Raw genomic sequence first — 24,533 nt, 5'->3', positions numbered from 1 at the left:
AGTGAAGTGCAAAACCAAAGAAAGCTGGTTGCCAAGTATAGGCATTAAAATGTTCTGAGTGCTTGAGCTTTCTAGCTTGTAATTGCAGTTTCCAAGTCATTTGTTAACCCAAATTGATTATCATCCAGTCCAGTTTTCATTGCTTGTAACGGTACAGAGTAGGTGAAAGAACAATTGTGGATTGCACCTTGACTGACTTTGAATTCAAGTGAAACTAAGAAATCACTGGCTTTTGGGATGATTTTATTTTTCTTGCTATTGATTAGAGTCTGTCTTTTGCAAAATGAGAGAAATAACCCCTCCATTACAGAAGTTATTATGTAATGGGCGAGAGCGTTGGATGCAGCCAGAAGGGACCGGACTATCTCAGCTGTAGTACAGAAGATTTCTGTTGAAAAAAGTAGCTCCTCTAGCAAACCTGTTACCCACAGTTACAAAACCGGCTTCTGCTTGACAAGATGGATGTTTGCCCAGCTATGGCCTGTTCACAAAAAGTAGGACAAATCCAAAGCCTACACATCACCACCAAAGTGGTGGAATATGTCATTAATGATGCTATCATGTGATATTTACTTACCTGCTCAATAGTTCTCAGTTTGGGTTTTCTCAGGGCCACTCAGCTTCAATCCCACCATGGACAAGAGCTACATTCCAGAAGTCACTTGACTTGGTATGGCATGAAGGAGGCCTGGTAAAACCTGAATTAAGAGCGTCATGGAAAAACACTTGTGGTAAGAGTTGTATGTCAAATTCAAGTTTATTGTCATATGCAGAAGTACATGTATGCATGGATGCAATGAAAAGCTTGCTTGCAGCAGCATCACAGGAACATAGCATCATAAGTAGCATTCACAAGAAATCATGAACATAAAGTAGACACCATTTTTACATGAAAAAAAACACAATTAGAACATAAAACCCAAAGGAAAGTGGTTGTTGAAGGTCAACCATCCAAGCATCAGGACATTGCTCGCGAGTTTCCCATTGATCTATTCATCTTTCCCTGCTTCATCAATGATTTGGCTTCCATCATGGGGTCAGAAATAGGAATGTTCAATTTGACCGGTTGCATTAATGGATAATGTATGATATACATATATGGATTATATTATTGGATAATTAGGATAATGGATAATAAACAATTTGGGTCAACAAATGAGTTGGAAACTGCATTTGCAAGCTAGAAGATGATCAACAGTTGCTCAGCAAATAGGCAGCTGGACCTTTATACAGCTAGACCTGCAGAGCATTGGGAGGGTTGAGAAGTGGCAGGTGATGTTTCTTGACACTTTTCTCTGGCACCACTGACCATCTCCAATTGGAGAGTTTAACTCCCTAACCCTGACTTTTAATGGTATAATCGTGAGTTTCCCCACAATCTGGAATTGCCATCTACTGGAAGCTTGACTGGATGATAAGATATCTTTATTAGTAACGTGTACATTGAAACACACAGTGAAATATATCTTTTGTGTAGTGTTCTGGAGGCAGCCTGCAAATGTTGCCACACTTATGGTGCCAACATAGCATGTCCACAACTTCCGAACTGGTAGATCTTTTAGAATGTGCAAAGAAACCGGAGCACCTGGAGGAAACCCACGCAGACGTGGGGAGAACGCTGCTGTAATAGCATTATGCTAACTGCTACACCACCGTGTCTGCCCATTGGATGACATGCGTCTACTGTGGCTACAGGAACACTTTGGAGTGGGGTATCCAGCAGTGAATGACGTTGGTATTGGTTTATTATTGTCACTTGTACGGAGGTACAGTGAAAAGCTTGTCTTACAAACTGATCGTACAGGTCAATTCATTACACAGTGCAGTTACATTGAGTTAGTACAAAGTGTGTTGATGTAGTACAGGTGTTAACAGTACAGAGTAGTGTCACAGCTACAGAGAGAGTGCAGTGCAATAAGGTGCAAGGTCACAACAAGTGATGTGAGGTCATAGTCCATCTCATTGTATGAGGGAACCGTTCAATAGTCTTATCACAGTGGGGTAGAAGCTGTCCTTAAGTCTGGTGGTACGTGCCCTCAGGCACCTGTACCTTCTACCCGATGGAAGAGGAGAGAAGAGAGAATATCCCAGGCGGGTGGGGTCTTTGATTATGTTGGCTGCTTCACCAAGACATCGAGAGGTAAAGACAGAGTCCAAGGAGGGGAGGCTGGTGTCCGTGATGCGCTGGCTGTGTCCACAACTCTCTGCAACTTGCGGTCCTGGGCAGAGCAGTTGCCGTACCAAGCCGTGATACATCCAGATAGGATGCTTTCTATGGTGCATCGGTAAAAGTTGGTGAGAGTTAAAAGGGACAAACCAAATTTTTTCTAGCCTCCTGAGGAAGTAGAGGTGCTGGTGAGCTTTCTTGGCCGTGGCGTCTATGTGATTTGACCAGGACAGGCTGTTGGTGATGTTCACTCCCAGGAACTTGAAGCTCTCAATCCTCTCGACCTCAGCACCATTGATGTAGACAGGTGCGTGTACACCACCCCCTTTCCTGAAGTCAATGACCAGCTCTTTTGTTGACATTGAGGGAAAGGTTGTTGTCATGACACCATGTCACTAAGCTCTCTATCTCCTTCCTGTACTCTGACTCATCGCTGTTTGAGATACAGCCTACAACTGTGGTATCATCTGCAAACTTGTAGATGGAGTTAGAGCAGAATCTGGCCACACAGTCGTGAGTGTATAGGGAGTAGAGTAGAGGGCTGAGGACGCAGCCTTGTGGGGCACCGGTGTTGAGAATAATCGTGCCGGAGGTATTGCTGCCTATGCTCACTGATTGCGGTCTGTTTGTTAGAAAGTCAAGGATCCAGTTAAAGAGGGATATGTTGAGTCTTAGGTCTCGGAGTTTGGTGACAAGCTTGCTTGGAATTATTGTATTGAAGGCAGAGCTGTAGTTAATAAAACAATAGTTTAACATATGTGTCTTTACTGTCCAGATGCTCCAGAGCGGAGTATAGGGCCAGGGAGATGGCATCCGCTGTAGACCTGTTTCGCTGATAAGCAAATTGCAATGGGTCCAGGTTGTCTGGTAGGCTGGAGTTGGTGCGTGCCATGACCAACCTCTCAAAGCACTTCATGATGGTGGATGTCAGAGCCACTGGTCGGTAGTCATTGAGGTATGTTACCTTGCTTTTCTTTGGTACCGGGATGATAGTGGTCTTCTTAAAATAGGAGGGAACCTGAGATTGAAGCAGGGAGAGGTTGAATATGTCTGCAAATACTGCCAGCTGATCAGCACAAGATCTGAGCACGCGGCCCGGGACACCATCTGGGCCAGGTGCTTTCCTTGTGTTCACTCTCCAGAAGACTGATCTTATGTCCTCCACTGTGATCACAGGTCCAGCTGCGTTGGTGGCTGTCAGGGTGGATGGTGACAATCCATTTCCCTTTCGTTCAAAACACGCATAAAATGCGTTAAGTTCATCAGGAAGGGATGTGCTGTTGTTAGCTATGCAGCCTGACTTTGTCTTGTAGCCTCTTATGGTTCTACCACGTGCAGATTAGTATCATGATGAGATATTTTGCAGATCTTGTGTTATGTGCAATTTTGAAGATCAGTTTTTAAAAAATCAACTTAATTAGTATTACCTCTGCCATTGGTATACTGTGGTATACTCAGTTCCTCCCAACCCTGATCACCACAAGGGAGGACAAAGGCACTCGGTACGCAATGAGTGCCACCATTTGCAAGTTCCCCCCTCCAAGTTACACATTCTGGTTTGAAAATATAGTGGCCTCGTCCGTCAATCCCCAAAGTGGTTCACAATGCATCTCAGGTGCTCTTTTCCATTTTTCCTAGATGTGCTTATCTGCCCTGTACCCCATTTATTATACAGACCTACATCCACCAGTACCTTGCATGTTTTATGGTGAAAGACCCATGCCCACAAGTATAGTACACCTTACTCTAGATCTGAGTTGGAACTTTGGCTCAGAAGACTCAGGTGTTCCTGATATGGTTACTAGATATCTCATCCTTGGTGCTGGGCAGGTCCTATCTTGGGCTTTTAGTTGAAACTTGGTCTCCACACACTTTACCTGGTGCTGTTCCTGCTGAGTCTGTTGAGAGAGTTCCTGGGACTGTTGTCTAGCAACAGTGGATCCAGCTAGCCTGGTGACCAGACAGGACACTGGTGAAGTTGCAGGACAGCAATTGTGGACTGGATGGATCCATTCTGGGTTTGTATGTTATGTTTGCTACTTTAGAAGCAATTGTGTGACTGGTGAAATATTTGTTAATGGTAACAAGATGCAGAATTAAATTCCTTTTTGGATAAGATTGCCAGTGGTGGTGTAGCAGTTAGTGCCAGTGACCCAGGTTCAATTCTGGCTGCTGTCTGTAAGGACTATCTACATTCTCCCCATGTCTGTGTGGGTTTCCTCTGGGTGCTCTTGTTTCCTCCCACATTCCAAAGATGTAAGGTTAGGAAGTTGTGGGCATGCTATGTTGGCGCCGGAAATGTGGCGACACTTGCGAGCTGCCCCCAGAACATTCTACGCAAAAGGTACATTTCACTGTGTGTTTCGATGTACATGTGACTAATAAAGACACCTCAGTGATTTTAATTTGCTGTGTAATGATGCTGAAATAGGGTTTATTTAATTAGCGCAGTACCAGTTTGAAACTGTTGACACATCAATCTGCAGCAGCATGAAGACATTAGACACTTTCATCCCTTAAATTTCATCTAGATTTGTATGTCTTTTAGAGCTGATAGATGAATGTCTGAACTACTCCCCTTTCCAAGAATCCTTCAAGTGCTTGGTAGCCTATCATAAGCATTCTCATACAAACTGGCATAATCCATCATTTATAAGTAGGTTGATAACTACAGTGTTCCCTGAATATTCTTAATTTATTTCTTTGATTCCCTTTCTATAGATAGTTTGCATTTTTAAATGTCTAAATCCTTAAAATTTTATTTAGTGCCATTTGGGACTACCTTTTTATTTAAGTGTTCAGCTTAAAGCATGTAGCCCACCTCACAATAGTTGGCTCTATAAGAAATGAAACATTACACACAGGGATCATTCAACTAAAATTTACGCTGCTGTCACGGTTCAGGCATGATGCACAGATGCTGGACGTTTTGATGCCTTTGACTTTTGTTGATTTTATGGTGATCTTGTCCAAGAAGGTTTATCTGGGATCTGCATCTGTGACGTCTGGAAAATCTAAAATGGTATAGCTTGCTTAGGGATAGGTTGGATGCTGGATTTTGACTCCTATCAACACCAGATTTGGATTAGAATGTACAAGGCATGGTTAATAAGTTTGCAGATGACGCTAACCTAGGTCGTGACGTAGACAGTGAAGAAGATTATCAAAAATTACAGGGGGATCTTGATCAGCTAGGTAAGTGGGCTGAGGAAAGACAAATGGCATTCAATTTGGATAAGTACGAGGTGTTGTATTTTGGGAAGTCATACCAGGGTAGGACTTTAAGTCAGTTGTAGGGCCATGGGGAGTGTTGTAGATGAGAGAGACCTAGGAGTACAAGTACATAGTTCCCTGAAAGTGGTGTCACAGGTAGACGGTAGCAAAGATGATTGGCACGCTGACCTTCATCAGTCAGGCACGGAGTTGGGACTTTGTTGCAGTTGTACAAGACATTGGTGAGTTCAGCCTGGAGGATTGTGTATGGTTTTGGTTACCCTTTTATAGGAAAGATGCCATTAACCTGGAAAGAATGCAGAGAAGATTTACGAGAATGTCTGATAGCTTGAGAGGTTGGGCAGGTGAGGACTTTATTCCTTGAAGCTTAGGAGACTGAGGGGTGACCTTACAGAGGTGTATAAAATCATGAGGGCCATAAACAGGGTGAATGCATACGGTCTTTTTTCCCCTCCATGGAAAGGTATTTTAAAAACTAGAGAGCGCAGGTTTAAGGTAAGAGGGGAAAGCTTTAAAAGGGAGCTCTGGGACAACTTCATGCAGAGGGTGGTGCATATATGGATTGAACTGCCAGAGGAAGTGGTTGAAGCAGGTACAATAAAATATTTAAAAGACACTTTGGACAGGTATATGGGATAGGAAAGGTTTAGAGGGATCTGGGCTAAACGTGGGCCATTGGGACTAGCTTAGGTGGGTATCTTGGTCAGCATGGATGAGTTGGGCTGAAGGGCCTGTTTGTCCTGTATTACTCTGACTCTATGACTCCACAACTACCAGGTTGATTTTTATGTTGGATGGCTACTTGCCTTTTGGGGAATTGGGAGAATGTTTAAGCTGGTTTTGTAATCCTCTCAGTTCGGGGTTGGAGGTGGTGGGGGCTTCTACGGAAACATGGTTGATGGTAAAGATCTTGTTGGTGGGGAACCTGGGCAATAATTAAATGCATCCTAATTGTTAGTGACATGGAAACAAAATGCTGGAAACACTCAGCGGGTCAAACAACATCTATGGATGGAAACTTTCAACGTTTCAGTTTGACTTTGTGCAGATGCTGCCTGACATAAACTTATGAGTACTTCCAATATTTTGCAGTTTTTTGCTTTACCATTATGATTAGTGATATTAGTTTAAGTGGAAATATCAGTCTATTATGCTGCAATAACTTTGTTGGAAATTAACTCTTTTAATATCCCATTACTTATGGGGTTTGAAATTTGCTTATCAACCAAAATGTCAAATTTCTCAGCACAGATTTTGAATATATCTAAATATTTATGTTGGCCCTTTTTATCTTGAAGGCAAACTTACAGCAAGTGTCTTTGAGGCAGTGGTAATTATAGCTTTTGCCCTAGTTTGTGCTTTTAGCATGATGGCTTTTGACATTTTGAGTGAGTGATTTACTGTCTGGTTACATAAAGTAGTGAATCATAACGGAACAAACTATAAGAAATTGTCACCAAAATTGTTGCACAGAGCTCCAGAATTCATTCTTGATTTGTCTTTGCTTAATGATTATTTCATCATTGCTGCTATTTTCTTATAATTCAACAGATGCTTGTTTATGTATTTGCTTCCGTACATTCTTTGGTCAAGAGTGTTGGCAGCAAACAACTCCTCCTAAAACTTAAGGCTGTGAGCTCAAGTTGTACTCTGAGACTTTGCCATTGTGTATATATTAAACTGTCTTCAGTAGGTTCGATGAGTTTGAGGTTTTAGATTCTGTTCTCGTGGATAAGTTCCCGTATCACTATTTGAAGTAGAAATCTTGTGTTTTACTAAACAACACTGATCCCTTATCAGGAAAAGAAATTAACTCCATTTGTTAATTGATTGTAACATTTTGTTGTTTGTGGGAATTTGTTGTGCCAAGTGGCTGGCTGCGGCTGCCTAAAACTTGAAGTCTCAGAAGTTAACTTTTAAATATTCTTGGGCATAAAACATCTGTTATTAAGGCTAATCATGTTCTTTTCTACATGCTGAGTTGTGGAGTCATAGAGTAATACAGCACAGAAATAGGCCCTTTGGCCCAACTCGTCCATGTTGACCAAGATGCTCATCTAAGCTGGTCCCATTTGGTCCATATCCCCTAAATTTTTCTATCCATGTACCTGTCCAAATGTCTTTTAAATGTTGTTGTTATTGTACCTGCCTCAACCACTTTCTCTTGTTGAAGAACAGATACTTTCTCATGATGTTGTTGACCTGGAGTTTCTGCTCTGCTTTATCTGTTGACCATCAGTCATTCCTTGGGGCTGGAGAGTGAGCAGAACAGCATTTGGCACTGATGTTGTGAAGGGTGGGATACTTCCCCTTGGACCAGGTTTTGGTCCCACCATTTGATCTAATCTAGCCTTGTGTGCATGTCCCATCAGCTCATTTGTCCTTCACTGATGGAATGGACTAACATCCTGATACCTTGGCAGACACTTCAGCACTTATCTTGGTCTCGGGTTGCTTGTCTGGGCTGGCGTGTGCTTATTTCTTCCCTACTCTCTTTCACTCCCCTCCCCCACCGCCACCACCACCAAACTCCTGTGTTGCCGTTGCCATCTCTCCCTGGCAGGAGGAGAGAGGATTGATTGCTCAACTCACATTGAGGTGAAGGCCCAATATATTCAGAATTGCTATTAGAGTTGAGCCCTAGAACCTATTGGAAAAAATTCTTGTTAATGGCTTTTGTTGACTAGGTTGTTGTCTTGGCTTTGAAGGCCACAGGGAGATAAAAGAGTAATTTTTATTTGCATTGAGCGAGGCTCAAGAAATGTAATTGCATAAAGTTTTGGCTTTTGCTCCAGTGTCTCATCTAGCTAATAAAGAAGTTCAAAGCTTTGGGAGCATATCTCTGAAAGCAATCAGACAAATTTCTTTTTCAGTAGTGTCTGGTTATGGTGATCCTGATTTGCTTGCAGCTGCTATTGAGGCATTCCCTGTGTGTTGGACAGGGCTGGGTTGTATTGTTCTGTGACAACCTGCACAATGGACCATCCAGTGAGAGCTAATAATGTTTTCTCTCTCCACTTTCACTTCCAAGAGCGTTATCAGTCTAATGGAGCTTATTTGTGTGAAATGAGCTGAGTTAGTTCTGCCTTTTGGACTTCATATCAGATGCTGTTTAATGAATTTTCTGTCTATTTAACTTTGGCCAAACCATCTGTTAACTGATGAGTAGCTATCCTGAAAGCAGAGGAAACCTAAGGGTCAAGTTGACTCTACAATGACGTATTTGGCAGGAAGAAATTGAATCTGCATTGAGGATCAACTTCTGACCAAACATATTCTTGATTGACTTGCCTTTTGGAATCTGAAAAAGCATACTTGTCCCTGCAAGCTAAAATTCCTCCCTGTCGGGTTCATCATTTAGCAAAGCCAGTGCCTTAACAGATGGCAACGAAACCAGCAGAGAATGCACCATGGTTGAGAATGGAAATATTAAGAACATTAAGAGAATTTTCTGTGCAAGGCAAAGTTAAACGTTAAAGGGTATTTCTTTAAAGATGGGATTTATTGTAAAACAAAATTGTATCTTTATTGCGGGATGCTTGTGTGTCTCAAACTGCATTTCAGAAAACAAAATAGGTTGTTCACATGTTGAAGGTAGAAATGCTGTAATAATTGAACAGGACTAAGTGATAAAACAATTTGAATGGAGTTATACAATTTGCTGAACCTCAAACTATTTCAGCATTACACCTTCGTGTAAGTTGGGAGAATTTGATTTAGAAAAATGCATCATGTTATTTGCTGTAAGAATCTATACTTATGAGTATCATTACAGTTGAAATGAAGTTAGAAACTTGGGCAGTGCTTGATAGAAGCATAAACACACCTGTTATTAATATATCGGAAATCTAGTTTTACTGGTTAAAATCTATCATTGGATCAGCTTAGACAGATGGCAAGCCTGCACCTTTTGTTTTGACATTGCTTTGAAAATAAATGTTTTCATGTGTGGTTTTTCATCTTGAACTGAATTATTAATTGGTTGTTTGGACATGCTATGAAAATCTTCTACAATTGTTAAAAGTTGAAGTTTAAAAACAAAAGATTTCTTTACATCTTAATGTTTCCATATTTAAGTTTATTTATACTTTGTGCCTTCTGAAGGAAAGATGAGTGAACAGAGATGACTGTAAATTATCTGATTATCTTCTACTTAGACCAACATTTGTGTATGTTTGCATACACCTAACACATTGAAATATGTAATCACAAGTGATGGAAGTAGCGGTGAAAAATTTTGTTCTTTGAAGTTGACATTTGGGAAGATTCTGCTAATGGATAGCCAAATATCACACCTGGATATGCAACTTTTATTTTTTTTTAGTAATGTCATTCAAAGAAGGAAAGAAATCACATTCTGAGTACAGGGTTGCTCTTTGTGCAGAATGAATTGTGTTTTCCTTTAGTGTTGGGAAAAATTAAATGATCTGCAGAATCTGAAGATTTACTAAACTTACTGATGAACATGAAGGGAGTTGTGAAGGATACATGAGACTGCAGAGGGACGTACTAGTGAAAAGAATGGGCAAAGATCTGGTAAATGAAGTATAATGTGGGAATATATGAAATTGTCTATGTGAGCAGAGAAAAGTAAAAGTGTATTATCAAAAGATAGATTGAAGAGCTCAGATGTACAGATATCTGGGTGTCCGAGTGCATGATTTGCAAAATGCCAGCTTGGAGGTGCTGCAAGAAATTTCTGTATTTGCAAAATAATGCAGTAAGCTTGTCTAACAATTTTCAGTTCAACATAATTACTGTAGTTTCCTAAATCTGTCCTGAGAGCATCTTTATCAGAGGTATGCCTCTGCATCTGTCGTCCCACAATCATTGATTTTCTGTGGATGTAGCTTCCTTTCCTTAGCTGACATTGTTCCTGATTCCCTCTCATCTCAACCTTTTTAAATCTGCCATCAATACCATGTCCTTCAAAAACTTGCCCTGTCACAGTATTGAAAGTGCTCTTACCAAATTCACCTTTACATCCTAAATATTTTGACAGGTATTCCTTTCTTCTATGTACTTAACCTGTCTTCAGCTTTTGATGTGCTTGACGGTGTCCTCCCCTGCTATTCCCACTCCACTGTTGCCTATTTGAATCAGAGCACTCTTGCGTGTTGCCACATCCATAACTATTCAATGGTAGTCAGAAAGTCATCTGTAGTTGCTGCTTTTCCCTTGCCTGCATCATTATTGCTGCTGTTCCTCTGGAATCTATCCCTGGGGCTCCACTATGTTATGTAAATTTGGCTTTGGCAACATCTTAAAAAGTGTCATTTCCATTTTTATATTGACAAAACCTTCAACGATCTCCTTGAACTGGTACACTGCTTGTCAGTTATTTGATACTTGAACAGAAATCATCTCCAATCTTCCTCTGTCGTAAAGTCTTCCGACTCCATCAAAAGCATTAGTGCATTTCAAGCCACTGTACCTCTCTGACACCTGTGTGTAACTAGACTTGTCGCAACCAGGTTGTTGCATTTCACTGTAAGATATGCACATCTGTGTTGTCGTTAAATTAGTCCACTTCTGGATTAGTAACACCACCTGACTCCTTATCTGCCTATGTGCTATTGAAAGTCTCATCCTTGACTTTATTGCCTTCTGGACTTAACTAATCCCATCTTGCCTCCCTCATGCATCCTTTGTAAAGTTAGCCATCTGTGTACAAACAAAGCAACTTGGCTGATGCCAAGACTCGATTGAGTAATGCCTTGCTTTCAAAATTCATATTCTCTCTTTCAAATCCCTCCAGGGCTTTGTCCCATTTCCATAAACTCCACTCTTTTGGACTGTATTTCAGGCCTCTGGCCACATGATCATCACGTTTAACCAATATCACGTTGTGGCCAGGCATCATTTTGTTTTGATAATGCATCTTCAAAATGCTTTTGAATATTTTGCTGTTTTGGTATGCATTTGTTTTATTTTAAGTATGATGAAAAACTGCAAGCTGACGGAAGAAGAATAGTGATGGATAGAAATGTTATACAGTTAGATACTCTTTTCGATTTGGAAACCTGACTGACGTGGAAGGCAACATTTGGTCAAATTGTGAAAAGCAACCTTTACAAAAGGAAAGAATAATGTTAAACTTACAGAAACAGCTATACAGTATGTTATTCAGGGCTTTCATTTGTTCATTAAAGAATTATTATATTTTGCTTTTTTAGCATTTAATGGTAAAGAGATTTTGTACTGGACCTGCATTACTTGTGTCAGTGCACTGGATGGTGTGGTCTATCAGAGGACTGTTTCAGTTCTGAGATCTTGATTTGAATCCAATCCAAGCTAAGTCTCCTTTACCGTCTTGGGAGAGTAGCATCAGAAACATTTCCAAGCACACACATGCATATGATTTTGTACTAATTGGCGATTCATTTGGAGGTTCAGGGATAAAAAATGTTACTAGGACTAGCTAAGGTGTGTGGTCAGAGAAGAGCTGAGGGAGCATGTTTTGCTTTTGAAGTGTCTTAAAATGGCTGGTGCTAGTCTAAAATGGAAAATTGACTTTTGTGCTTTTCTCCTATCGCAGTGAGCACATTCAGGTAAAAGCTAGAAATGAAGTTCAAAATTATTGGAGTGCATTCCTTCGTTTTAAGAATCTCTCTAAAGGAATTTGGCAGGATGCTATTAGTTTTATCAGTATTTAGAAAATGATTAAGGAATGTTATTGTATTAACTCTAACTGAAAATTTTCAAGAAAATGATTTAGTAAACACTGAACTAATACTAACACCTTTATTGAGAGCTATCTTCAGTCTAAGTAACATAGCATTTTCTTTTGATAGTAATGGAAGAACGAACAGGTACAAGTTCTTGGGGATCATCCGATCAGCCAAGTCCACCATATGAGTCTTCAAGGGTAAGTTGGCTTCATTTCTAACATTTTTCTTAACATGCAATTCAGTGCTGGTATGAAATCAGTTACTTCTGTTGTATATAATTTTAATGAGTTGTATTTTGAGTAATTTTCATTTTCTAATACTTCTATTGAATTCCAGTGACGTATATAAAAAAAATCAATTTTGTTTAAAAGCAGAGAATTGATTGAGCTTGTTTACATAGTGTATCTGTATTTGTTTTTGTCAGATGCAATTCTGAAGGAATGTGAAAACTGATTCCTTATCCTTTGTATTTCTCAGAATTGTTGCAGTCATGACTGACATTACTCTTACAAGTCCAATCCTTAACTGCTTACTATAACCCTTACAAAGCATAGGTGCATTGTAAGACAGATGGGGGAAGGAGGTCAACAAGGAGTTTCAGGATCTCGGTAATCATTAAGAAAATGTGCATCATGAGGGGGAAAATGATGATGATGCCTCATTATGTGCTTTCTTGCTTTTGAGCCTTTTTCCTCATTGGTTCTCTCTGCTGTGACTCGAGTTGGAATGGGTGAGAATGGAAGACCAAATGAGGAGGGATGTAAAGTTGGAAAGGGGAAATTTGACATCTGTCAACACTTATTGACACTAATTGTTATAAATTGGTTCAATAGGCAACAATTTTGACCTAGAGTTCCATGAGGGAGAGGGAAAAAGTGATCTATGCTTAGAGTTTGGAAGGGTGAGAGGTGATCTCATGGCATCAAAACAAAATTCTTAATATTGACATGCTGTTTCCTTGCGCTGCAGAGTCTTGACAATGGGACATAATTTCAGAGTAAGGGATTGGAAGTTTAGGACTCGGATGAAGAGATTAATTAACTCCATGTACTGAAAATCTTTGTTCCATCTGCAGAAGGCTGTGAATGCTCAGTTTCAAGTTTCTGTTGATTTTTAATGCTTTAATGTTAATTTTCCATGTTTCACACTGAAATTGTTGGCGGTGGATCACTCTGGCTGCATCCTGTATATTTTGTTATGTTTTGCTTGAGTTGACAACTGTATAATACTGTGTTAGGGAAATGGCCTCTCTTGGCATTTTTTTTTCCCAACTGAATTCCTTGTATGTCTGCCTTTTTTGTTAATGTATGTATTTTTGCAAAGGTTCGCATAGCAATATTGCACGTGTTCCATTACCAGCCAAGTAAACTAACCCACAATATGGTTCTGTGAACTTCAGTTAAAAATTTTAATTGTGAAATGTAATCCCTTATTTCCTATGCTCCAATTACTTGTTAATGACAGGACTGAAATGCAAAATCTGTGAAGCTCTTGGTTTCTGTTTTTAAAAAAAACTAGCTACCATCCAAATGAAGCTAGAAGTGGGTTTTCCGAAAGAGCATTGTGCAGCACTGTTGCTGCCTTGTGCTTGCGCTAAATTAACCTAACATTGAAACTTTGATCAGCAGGGATTTTAGGGTAAGTTGTGTTGCCCATATTCAAGTCAGAACCATTACAGTTGTTGTCCAGTATTACTTGTGTTGAGTAAGAAAATTTTACAACATTCCATGGTGATATTGGCAGTGCATTAGACTCTTTAACATGTTGCATGTTAGAGTTTAATATTTGTGTCATAGGACCTTACAACATAGAAGTCATCTGTTTTTATTCGAAAAAAAAATTTGTAAGTCCTAACACCATTCTCCCCTCTCCCCTGCTCTTGACTAATATGAAACTTAATTCATAGTCAGAGCAGGTGGTCAGTGGCGTGACTGTAGTGACTTGGTGAGAACAGGTAGAAGAGTAGGAGCGCAGTTTAAAACGGGGCAGTTACAAGAAGGATAATGAAGATCTTGTTCAAGTCATAATTGAGACAGACTGAACAAATCTGTGGTTATCACCAATTTGGAGAGTGAAAGTTGTTGCTGCACCTCTTGACTTTGTATAACTGAAAATGCTGGGTTTTGCTGAAAACTAACAATGTAAAAAATAAAAAACAAAAATTGAGCTGGATTTAAAATAAGCTAAAGCATAAATAATAAAGGGCAACTTAGCTTTTCCTTCACCTTGATCTTTCCCCTACAATCCTCAGAAATCAATGATGATTGTGAATCCGAGCGAAGTCTAAATTGACACAGTATCAAAATGATGTTTTCCCCCAATGCAGTGCTGGAGAAGTCCAGAAAAGTGCTCACGGGACCTTGCAGTTGGACTCCAGTGATGGAGTGATTTGTCAGATATAGCTCTCTCTGAGTTTGTCAGTGAGGCACAAACTTCTATGCTGCACAGCACACATATGGAAGTCTAGGATCTGAGTTTTGGGACAGCCAGCAAAAGTCAGAATAATGTCTCTGCATTCCCAAGTGCATATTTTATGCCATTGAAGCAGTTTTTTTCACTTCTAAATTTCAGGTTAACTAGCATTGTATTGCTTTAATTATAGTTACATTTTGTAGTAATGAGGTACTTTAATGTACATGGGTGCTTCAATTCTTCCATCCTTTAGTATTCTGATCTTTTCAATATAAAGTGCCTGATGAATCCCTGCATTGACCCCTTATATTGCCATAGTTTTGGTATCTAATTGGAGTGTGTCAGTCTCCTTCTAATTGGTCTGCGAAATATTTGTGTACCTCTCTAAATTAATGCAATTGCCCATGTAGAGATGTAATTCATAGATTTAAAATCAGATAATAGTAGCCTTTAATGAAATAATTCATCTATATGTCGTTAGAGTCGTAGAATCATGCAGCATGGAAACAGGCCTTTTGGCCCAACTCGTCCATGCTGACCAGAAGGTTGTATTAATCCCATCTTCCAACACTTGGCTCTTAGCCTTCTCTGCCTGAATGATTGATTTCAAGTGCTCATCTGGACACATCTGAAATGCTGTCAGCAACCCAGCTCATTCTCTGTCAAACAGGTACTTGCCACTCTGGGTGAAGAAGATCTTCCTCATATTCTCCCTGGAAACTCCTTCCCCCATAACTTAAATCTGTGTTCTCTTGTTTTATTCACTTCTAAGGGGAAAAGTTTCCTGTAGTCTACCCTATCTGTAATCTTCAATTTTGTATACCTCAATCATGTTCTGTGAAGGAAATTGGCTCGGAGGTAGGAAACAGAGGATGCTGGTTGAAGGTTGTTTCTCAGGATGTAGACTGGTGTGCTGCAGGGGTCAGTGTTGGGACCCTTGTTATTCATTATTTATATAAATGGTTTGGATGTGAATGCACAAGGCTTGATCAGCAAGTTTGCAGATGACACAAAATTAGAAGGTGGTATTGATAGTGAAGAAAGTTACCGTAGATTACAGGGGATCTTGATCAGTTAGGGAAGTGGGTTGAAGAGTGTCAAATGGATTTCAATACAGATAAGTGTGAGGTGGTGCATTTTGGAAAGTCAAACTAGCATAGGACTTGTACTATGAATGGCAGGGCACTAGGCAGCTTAATGGAACCGAGGGACCTAGGAGTACAAGAAAGCAGTGCCACAGGTATTCAGGGTGGCGGAAAAGGCATCTAGCATGCTGGCCTTCAGTCAGGGCATAGAGTATAGGAGTTGGGATGTTGCAGTTGTATGAGTCGTTGGTGAGGCTGCACTTAGAGTACTGTATACAGTTTTGGTCACCCTTTTGTAGGAAAGACGTGGCTAAATTAGAAAGAACGCAGAAAAGATTTATGTGGATGTTGCCAGGAGAGGTTGGCCTGGCTAGATCTTTATTCCTTGCAAGGTAGGAGAATGAGGGGTGATCTTGGAGGTTTATAAAATCATGAGGGGCATAGATAAGGTGGATGGTAGCAGCCTTTTCCCCAGGGTAGGGGAGTCCAAAACTAGGGAGCATAGATTTAGGGTAAGAGGGGAAAAATTTAAAAGGGACCTGAGGGGCAACTTTTTCACACAGAGTCGTGAATATATGGAGTGAGCTGCCAGAGGAAGTGGTTGAGGCAGGTACAATAGTATCATTTATGGAGCACTTAGGGGAGGGGAGGGGCCTGGAGGAATATGGGTCGAACATAAGAAATCGGGACGAGCTAGGTGGACAACGTTGTTGGCATGGACTTGTTGGGCAGAAGGGTCTGTATCTGTGCTGTACTACTACAGACCTAGCTTCAGTCTTTCCTCGTAACTGAACCGCTCCATCCCAGGCAACATGGTGAATCTCCTCTGCACCCTCTCCAATGCTATCACTTTCTTATAGTGTAGTGATCAGAATTGCACACAGTACTTCAGCTGAGGTTTGACCAAGGTTTTATAAATTTGGAACATAACTATTCTACTTTATTAGTTGGAGCACAGAATACAGAAAGCCAGCATCCCATATGCCTTCCTAACTACAATGCCTACTATGTTGCCACCTTCAATGATCTATGGATGTACTCAAGGTCTCGCTGTTCCTCAGTATTCCCTACAACCCCACCATTCATGGTGTATGTCCTTGCCACAGTAGTACTCCCAAAATGCATCACCTAACATTTGTCTGGATTAAACTCCATCTGCCATTTTTCAGCCCATTTCACCAACACATTGGCATCTTTGTCACCTGAGACTATTTTCCACACCATCAACGACAATGATTGCAGAGAAGTTCTGCCACTAATTTTGGTTTGGTAATGCTGTTAGTTCAGTCAGGGATCTGCTATAAAAATGTTGATAAATTATTAAATGGATGAACATGCTGTTGGATTTTCACTGATGTTAAAGAGTTAATAGTACATAGAACCTTTCCTAAAAATTGTTTTATGATGCCTTTGGTTAAGTTTTCATTGAGTTTGAAGTATATTGATGATGTGGTTTTGCCTCGAGTTGTGGTTCCTGATCATCAGCCTATTGCACAACTGCATTTTGCTTTGCAAGTGATTGGTAGCTTGATTCATGACCTATCCTATACATTCTGAAATTTAAGTTTAACTTGCCGTTGCACCACTGTTTTTTATTTATTTGTGGTCTAGTATGACCACTTTTGATGGTTAATGTGATAATCTTGTGCTTTGTATGTAGTTTAGATAACCTCTCACTCGTATTAAGTGATGCTTTTAAAAAGTTCATTGGTTCTCCAGCACTTGATAAACATTCCAGTGTTTTTCTTGTAAAAAAGAAGAAACCACATTAATAACATACTCTATCTAACATTTTAAAAGCTAGCATGGGAGCATTGCATTTTTTGTGTATAACCAAATGTGTCTGTACACTGCCCTTTTACTAATAAACCTTGTGCAACTCGCCCTTGTGAAGTAGGCAAGTAACTGTTATGCTGTGCTAATGTCAGCTTTCAATGACATGTCCCTTTTTAAAGATGTTTCATCAAGTTTGTAAAATTACCAATGATCTTTTAGACAGATTTAGAAGTAGAAATGCCAATAGCTAGCCGTACATGATCTTTGGAGCAAAAGACATTGGATGTAATGAGAACACTTATATGATGACAGTATATTCTTGGTTTGCCTTTTATATTGGAAAACCTCTTCAGGCTGAAGAGGCACATGTTAATCATAATATGCCGCTGAGGTTTTAAATCTCAAGCCTTTTGGTGAGCATTTAGTCATTTATCAATTGTGGAGCAGTTGATGAATCACCTTGCAGAAAATCAAACTGCTGTCTTCATTTTGCTCTTGCCTTTTAGTTTATTTTCATTTGATACAGAGATAGCCACGTGATGTTAATCTTGGTTGTCGGTTATTTGTTTCTCAGGCCAGGAGAGAAGCAGTGGGATACCAGAGGACACACCTCTAATCAGACTGAACTGTAAATGTCATTGAGAATACTTCCTTTATGTCTATCACATGCGTATCATTGATTCTGAAGTAGTTAAACTGAAGCAAAGATTCACCTGGGATTTTTGATTCTCAAAAGATTACTTTAAGGCAGTGTAACAGAAGAAGCTGTGACATGCATCCATAAGCAGTGATTTGACAGTTATTTAGCCAGCAGTCACTAGCCCTTTGGTTGAACTGATGGCACATAGCACAGATCGTGTAGCCTGTTTTTGCCCTATTAATGCTGTCTTGAAAGTTTGCCTCCAGCCTGGCGAATGATGAATGTTCAGTGACTGCTGATCTAATAGTCCCAGAGGATTCTGGGTTTTAGGCTGCAGAAGTTGCCGTGGACCTTTTTTTGTTAGTGGTGCCCTATGTGCTGCCCTGTGGTCCTCGAATTCAGTACCATGAGCACATTTTATTCTGTTGCATTTGCTCATCATGTTCATTCTGTTGTCATCTGAGGTTGGAATCAATGAAAAATATCTGGAAAGAATTGCAGACGAGGTTCTATATTCTCTTGAAAGTGTACTGTTAACCTTTCCATGAAGGTGGCTTTTTTTAAAAAAGCAAATATAGGTCATAATTACAAGAGGTAAAATTGATCAATGTGGTTTGGCAAGTTTGTGCTTCAGACAACTGATTTTATTTCAACTACATCAATACTTGGCTGTTTCAAGTAAAACTTTTCAGTTTTAATTACTTGTGCTTACTGGAGCGTAAGATTTTTATCTTCCTATTTCGGTTGCTTTTTAATACCAGTAGTTCTCTTGGCATTGCACATGGGGAATGCAGTTTAGAGGTGCATTGCAGTCGAAGTATGAACCGTAATGTAAATCTAATGCATCAAGATAACAGACGGGTACTGCCATGGTAAGACATCTGCAAATACATTCCAGTTTCTTTCTCATCTGCATTCTGCCCCTTAGAAGCAATATTCAAAAATAATGCTGGTTTCAACTAACACCTAGCTCCTCGCTACCACTTCATTCAATTTGTATGTTGTCTGTAAATTGGCAGATTTTGTTCTGTATCTCGAATTGGTTGAGCAGAGTTTTTTTTAACTAAAATACTGAAGTCATTGTCTTTAGTCCCAGCTAGAAATTCTTTTCCTGGCAACTGACTAAAGTTGAACTTTGGTGTCATTTGATCCCACGATGACTTAAAAGCACATATTTGTACCAAACCTACGATCATCTGCTTCCACTCTGATAACATGACCTGATTTAGCCCCTGTTTCAACTCCTGCAAACTTCATCCATGCCATTGGCTATTTATGAAGCTTGATTATTCTGTTGGATTTCTGCCTACCCTCATGAGTTATTTAATTTCCAAGTTGTACTTTTATAAAAATGTATCAAATTAGACAATAGGAAGTCTGCCTTTCCTTTCCATTTATGCTGTTCATGGAAGATTCTTGGATTATAATCTGTCTAGTATACATAGAACAGAACAGTGCAGCACAGAACAGGCCCTTTGGCCCACAATGTTGTGCTGACATAGCTACTCCCTCCTGCCTACAGAATGCCCATATCCCTCTATTTTCTTCTCATTCGTGTGCCCATCCAAGCCCTTCTTGAATGCCCCCAATGAGTTCACCTCCACCACCCTATCAGGCAACGCATTCCAGGCATCCACCACTGTCAGTAAAAACGTACCCCTCATGTCTGTTCTGAACCTACCCCCTCTCACCTTAAATGCATGCCCTTTACCTGTAAAGTTGTGTTGATGACCCATGTTTATTAAAAGTTAAAATTATTTGCCTTGAATTTATTTTCATAAGGTATGCAAAGCACTATCTCCCTTCTCACTTAATAAAATGGGTCCTTTTAATTTCAGAATTTATCTCTGAGCAGATAAGCCAGCTCCTGATGAAAAGCAAGTTGCCTAATATTTGCCTACAGTCTGCTCATACGGGTTAAAATATCAGGTTTATTTCTTTTGGGGGGAGAAACAGGAGGTCAAGGCCACCCCAGAAATTCAAAGCATTAACAGATATAGGTGTTCCGTAGATGTATTTAGTGACATGAAATATACTTTTTATTTTCATACACTTGTTTATGGATGTGATATTCTATTTACTAGGGAAAATTATTCAGTCTTTTTCAAAATATCCATTAGCCATCTTGCTCACTACAAAATGGTGTCTCAGCTGACACTGGGACTGGCCTATAATCCACAGTAGCCATTTCTGCTCATCACGTGCCCAAACTTGCCTGGTTTGAATATAGATGGCCAGAAAAGTCCCAGACACAGGTGGTGAGCTGTGGTAAGACTTTGGAGAAACCCCAAACTAAAATTGCCTTGACAGTTCATGAAACCTTGGCCTCAATTTGGTCAGCTCTCAAAGCTGTTGGGGCTTTTAATTTTTTTTTTGAAAGTAAAATCTATTAATGTCTTGAATTCTTAAAATCAGGGTACGACATTGACTAAAGCATAAAGCAATTTTTTATTTATCTTACTGTCATTTTGCCTATCTTCCCTGAAGCTCTACAAAGCCCCCTGAAATCAAAGGAACCGTTGATTTAGGAATTGAATTTAATAGCGTAAATGCTGTGTAACGTCCTCTGGGGATTCCAGCAACAGAGTTTCTGGTGACACAAAAAAAAGTACTGAGCAAGTTTGCAACTTCCACATGTGACTTTTGTTTCCATGACCTGACTGGTTACAAGGGGCATTGTAGGGCTTCAAGGATATCAGGTAAGGACAAGGCAACTTTCATTTTTAAAAAAAGTTTTCAATTATTCAGGTCTTTTAAATTGATTGTTTTAAAATTTGAAAACGTGTATTTCAATAGAGTAGATTTTATAGATGTGTGGGGAAACACTTGCATTTCCATTCTTGGCCCTCCGTGTCAGTTACAGGAGCTGCAGGTGCTGAGCTATTCATGAAATGAGTACCTCTTTCTACTAATTTTAATGTGATGTGCAAATAGTAAATTTGCCTGGATGAGAAGTTTCTCTATTTTCTGTGAACTATTACTCTGGAATATTATAGAAACAATCTTGACACATAGGATTCCTGCTTTTGCCTCCTTTCAATTTTTTGAACAAAGTAACAGCGTGACTAGCTCCTGAAGTTTATTCCAGTACTCATCACTATCCAGCTGCTAGAACAGATGTTTCCTTCTCCACTCTCCAGTGGTAAGGCTACTGTTCAGCATCAGCAATTTCTTACTGACAGCTTGGCTGGGTTGCAGCTTAAAATCCAAGTTTTCTGTAGTGTAGCCTAGTGTGAACCTAGACCCATTGTCTTTGTGGCTCTGAGTTAGCATACGGCCAAATCCCAATTGCCTTTATTTCTCAGATTTTCCTCACTTTGGTATGCTGAAATGTTCTAGCACATAGTGAAATCTTTCAAGAAATTGTGTTGGTTTGAAATGCTTGCTCTGGCAGCATTGGGGAATGAAGTGGAAATCCATTTGATTTGTGCTCTGTACTTGATAAGGTAGCTTCAGCATTTGATTGGATGGCCATTTTACTTGCTCATCTTTCATTTTGATATGAAAATGTTGGAAATTTGAGCTAACAGTTAATAGTTTATTTTGGATCACAATTTTTATCTTTGATATCTTTGCAAATTTTGCTGTGGGTGATTGAAAGACATAGCTTGGGGAGTCTATTGGTGGCACTCGATGGACTAAATCACAACTTGGCTTTGCTCTGGTCACTTTTTAATCTTCTATTTACCACTCTTTAATAAGTCTTTTACAATACTGGCACAAGTTTAATTTTGATTTTTAACTGTTGAAATGAACACCAGATCTAAAGCATCAGCTAATGGCAAAGGTAATGGAAACCAACCTACTTTGGAAGCTATTTCTAATCTGGATAAAAAGTTTGACCGGAGCTTTACCGAATTGAAATCCATTTTCAAGGACCTTGAAGACAAAATACACTTATCCAGGAAAATGCCAAACAAAAGCAATTAATTGCTGAACTCGACCGAGCTGGTAAAGAGAGAGATGCCAAACTCCACTCACTTGAAAAAGCCTTAATTACGACCAAGCAAAACCTGGAAAAGCAGCAACAGAGGATCATCAGCCTGGAAGGCCGCAGCAGGAGAAGAAATTTAAGAATCATCGGCTTTCCAGAGAACACCGAGACTGGTAACCCTACGGATTTTTTCTCTAAACATCTGGTTGATATGTTTGGTTCCGAAATGTTTCCTGTTCAGCCTATCCTTGATAGAGCTCATTGAGCAATAAGATCCAAACCTGCCCCGGACCAAAAACCTTGGCCAGTAATATTGAGATTTCATTATGTCAACATCAAGGAACTCTTGATCCGTACTGCTCGTGGACGTGGAATGATTCAATTTAAACAATGGAAGTTTTGAATAGTTGAAGATTACACCCCAGAAGTTATGAAAGAGAGGCTGACCTACAAACCAATTGTGGCTCGTCTCTATCAAAGCAATTATCATCCTGCATTATTATTCCCAGCAAGGTTGGGAATTACACTACCTGATAAATCTCGCAAATGGTTTAAATCCATCCAAGAGGCCGAAGAACTTCCTATGAACTAGCTTTTAACTTTAGAAGCTAAGAAATGTGGAAGAGATGGTGTTTTTCCTTTGATTTACTACCTACTTTATTATGCAATTAATTTTTAGATTTAAACCTTTTTCTTTCTTTTAATATTTTTAATGTTTTGTTTTACTAATAATTAAGAATTTAACAAAATATTGCTTTCTTTTCGAAATAACTATAAAACTGTATTTTTTAAATGTCAACTGTTAATGCCCTTTGGTTCTGTTTCAATCTCACAGCTATTGTTTGATAACTTTGTTTTGACTATGTTGACTGCCTGTTTAGTCTAATCATGGGTGGTTTATATATTTTTTTCAACTTGGACTTCTGCCACCAATAGAACTGGGGCTAGTTCAATTAGAGGTTAGCTTTCTGGCTGCCTATTGGCCAGTTTTTGGGCTCTTGGGGGGGGGGGGGGGGAGGAGGGGGATGGAGCTGTTTTTAGTTTTTTTTCTTCTGGACTGTTGAACTACAAATATGTCTAAATTGCTGTCATATCCACTTCCTCTTTGAACTTTTTTACTACTTCCTGTTAGTGGGCCTCTTGTATAGCGAGATTAACCCTTTACATACCATATGTTTTTTAATCTGTTAAAATGGATAAGACTATTAATTTTATCTCATTGGAATATTAACGGCTTAAACAATCCGGTCAAGCACAAGAAGATCTTTAAAGTTTTTCAAAGATTAAATGCTCAGATAATTTTTGCTCAGGAGACTCAGGAAGAAAGATAATCAACATTTTTTTAGATTTTGGAGGGGTCAACAGTTTCATTCAAATTCACAAGCAAAGGTGAAAGGAGTCTTTATTTTTATAGACTCCTCAATTTCGTTCGTCCATCATGAGACAATATCAGACCCAAATGGTAGATTCTTATTAATTACCGGTTTACTTCATAATAAAAGTTGTTATGGTTAATGTTTGTGCACCCAATTTAGATCACCCTGAATTTTTTAAACATCTGTTTGCATCATTTCCTAATTTAAATGACTACACTTTGATTATGGGTGGAGATTTCAACTGCTGTTTAAACCCTTTGATGGATAGATCTGTGTCAAATCCTGCACTTCCAAACAAATCTGCTGCCTTTAACTCCTTAGTTGAATCCAGAATTTTAGATGTTTGGAGATTTCTACACCCACATGATAAAGAATTTTCATTCTTTTCTCATGTCTACCATAATTACTCGAGAATTGATTTTTTTTTTCATTGATGTTAGACTAGCTCCACTTATTATGGACTGTAAATACGATGCAATTGCCGTCTCTGATCATGCACCATTGAAATTATCAATTAAATTAGCAGATGTATCCTTCGATGTGAGGCGATGGCGATTTAACCCTTCTCTATTACAAGACTTAGATTCCGTCCAGTTTATTAAAGAACAGATTTCCTTTTTCTTTTTAACTAATTTTACTGAAGAAATCTCCAGTGGGATAATATGGGATAGTTTTAAAGCATATATCTGTGGTCAAATTATTTCATATTCTGCTGGATTGAAAAAACGAACTAATAATGAAATACATATATTAGCTGATAAGATTAAAGAAATCGACTAAAAAAATACTAATCTGGAGCTCTATAAAAGGAGAACAGAACTCCAGTTACAACATAGTTTATTATTAACATCTTCAATTGAAAATCTGCTACTTAAAACCAAAAGTCAATTTTATATACATGGTGACAAATCTGGTCAATTATTGGCCAACCAATTGAAAGCTACTATCTAAACGTCAGACTAATAAAATTCGTAAACCAGATGGTACCTACACGATAGATCATGTTCAAATTAATAAATCCTTTCAAGAATTTTATGCTTCTTTACACCAATCAGAATCCCCTGAGGATTCTACATCAATGCATGAATTTTTAACAGATTTGAAGATTCCCCAAGTATCTTTTAAATGAACATTCTACATTAGACGCACCCATTTTGGAGGATGAAATAAAGTAATATTTTCAATCAACTCGGGTAAAGCACCCAGCCCTGATGGATATACAGCCAAATTTTTTAAAT

The 24,533-nt window shown here is 39.2% G+C and overlaps 1 protein-coding gene across 7 annotated transcripts in view; it reads left to right on the top strand.

Annotated features, from left to right (window-relative positions):
* The window catches only part of tcf12 (transcription factor 12), a 244,847-nt gene that overhangs the window by 48,554 nt on the left and 171,760 nt on the right, over nucleotides 1-24,533 (top strand). For 5 of the 7 annotated variants that reach the window (XM_052040335.1, XM_052040331.1, XM_052040334.1 and 2 more), the window contains one exon: nucleotides 12,196-12,269. The exons of the other annotated variants lie outside the window; for them this stretch is intronic. In XM_052040335.1, the coding sequence (XP_051896295.1) occupies nucleotides 12,196-12,269 (74 nt within the window). The remainder of the gene's footprint in view (nucleotides 1-12,195; nucleotides 12,270-24,533) is intronic. 7 annotated transcript variants of the gene reach the window in all.

The sequence above is a fragment of the Pristis pectinata genome, chromosome 28, assembly GCF_009764475.1.
Source record: "Pristis pectinata isolate sPriPec2 chromosome 28, sPriPec2.1.pri, whole genome shotgun sequence".
NCBI lineage: Eukaryota > Metazoa > Chordata > Chondrichthyes > Rhinopristiformes > Pristidae > Pristis > Pristis pectinata.
Note: the sequence above shows the minus strand (reverse complement) of the source record. Positions and strands in the feature narration are given on the sequence as shown.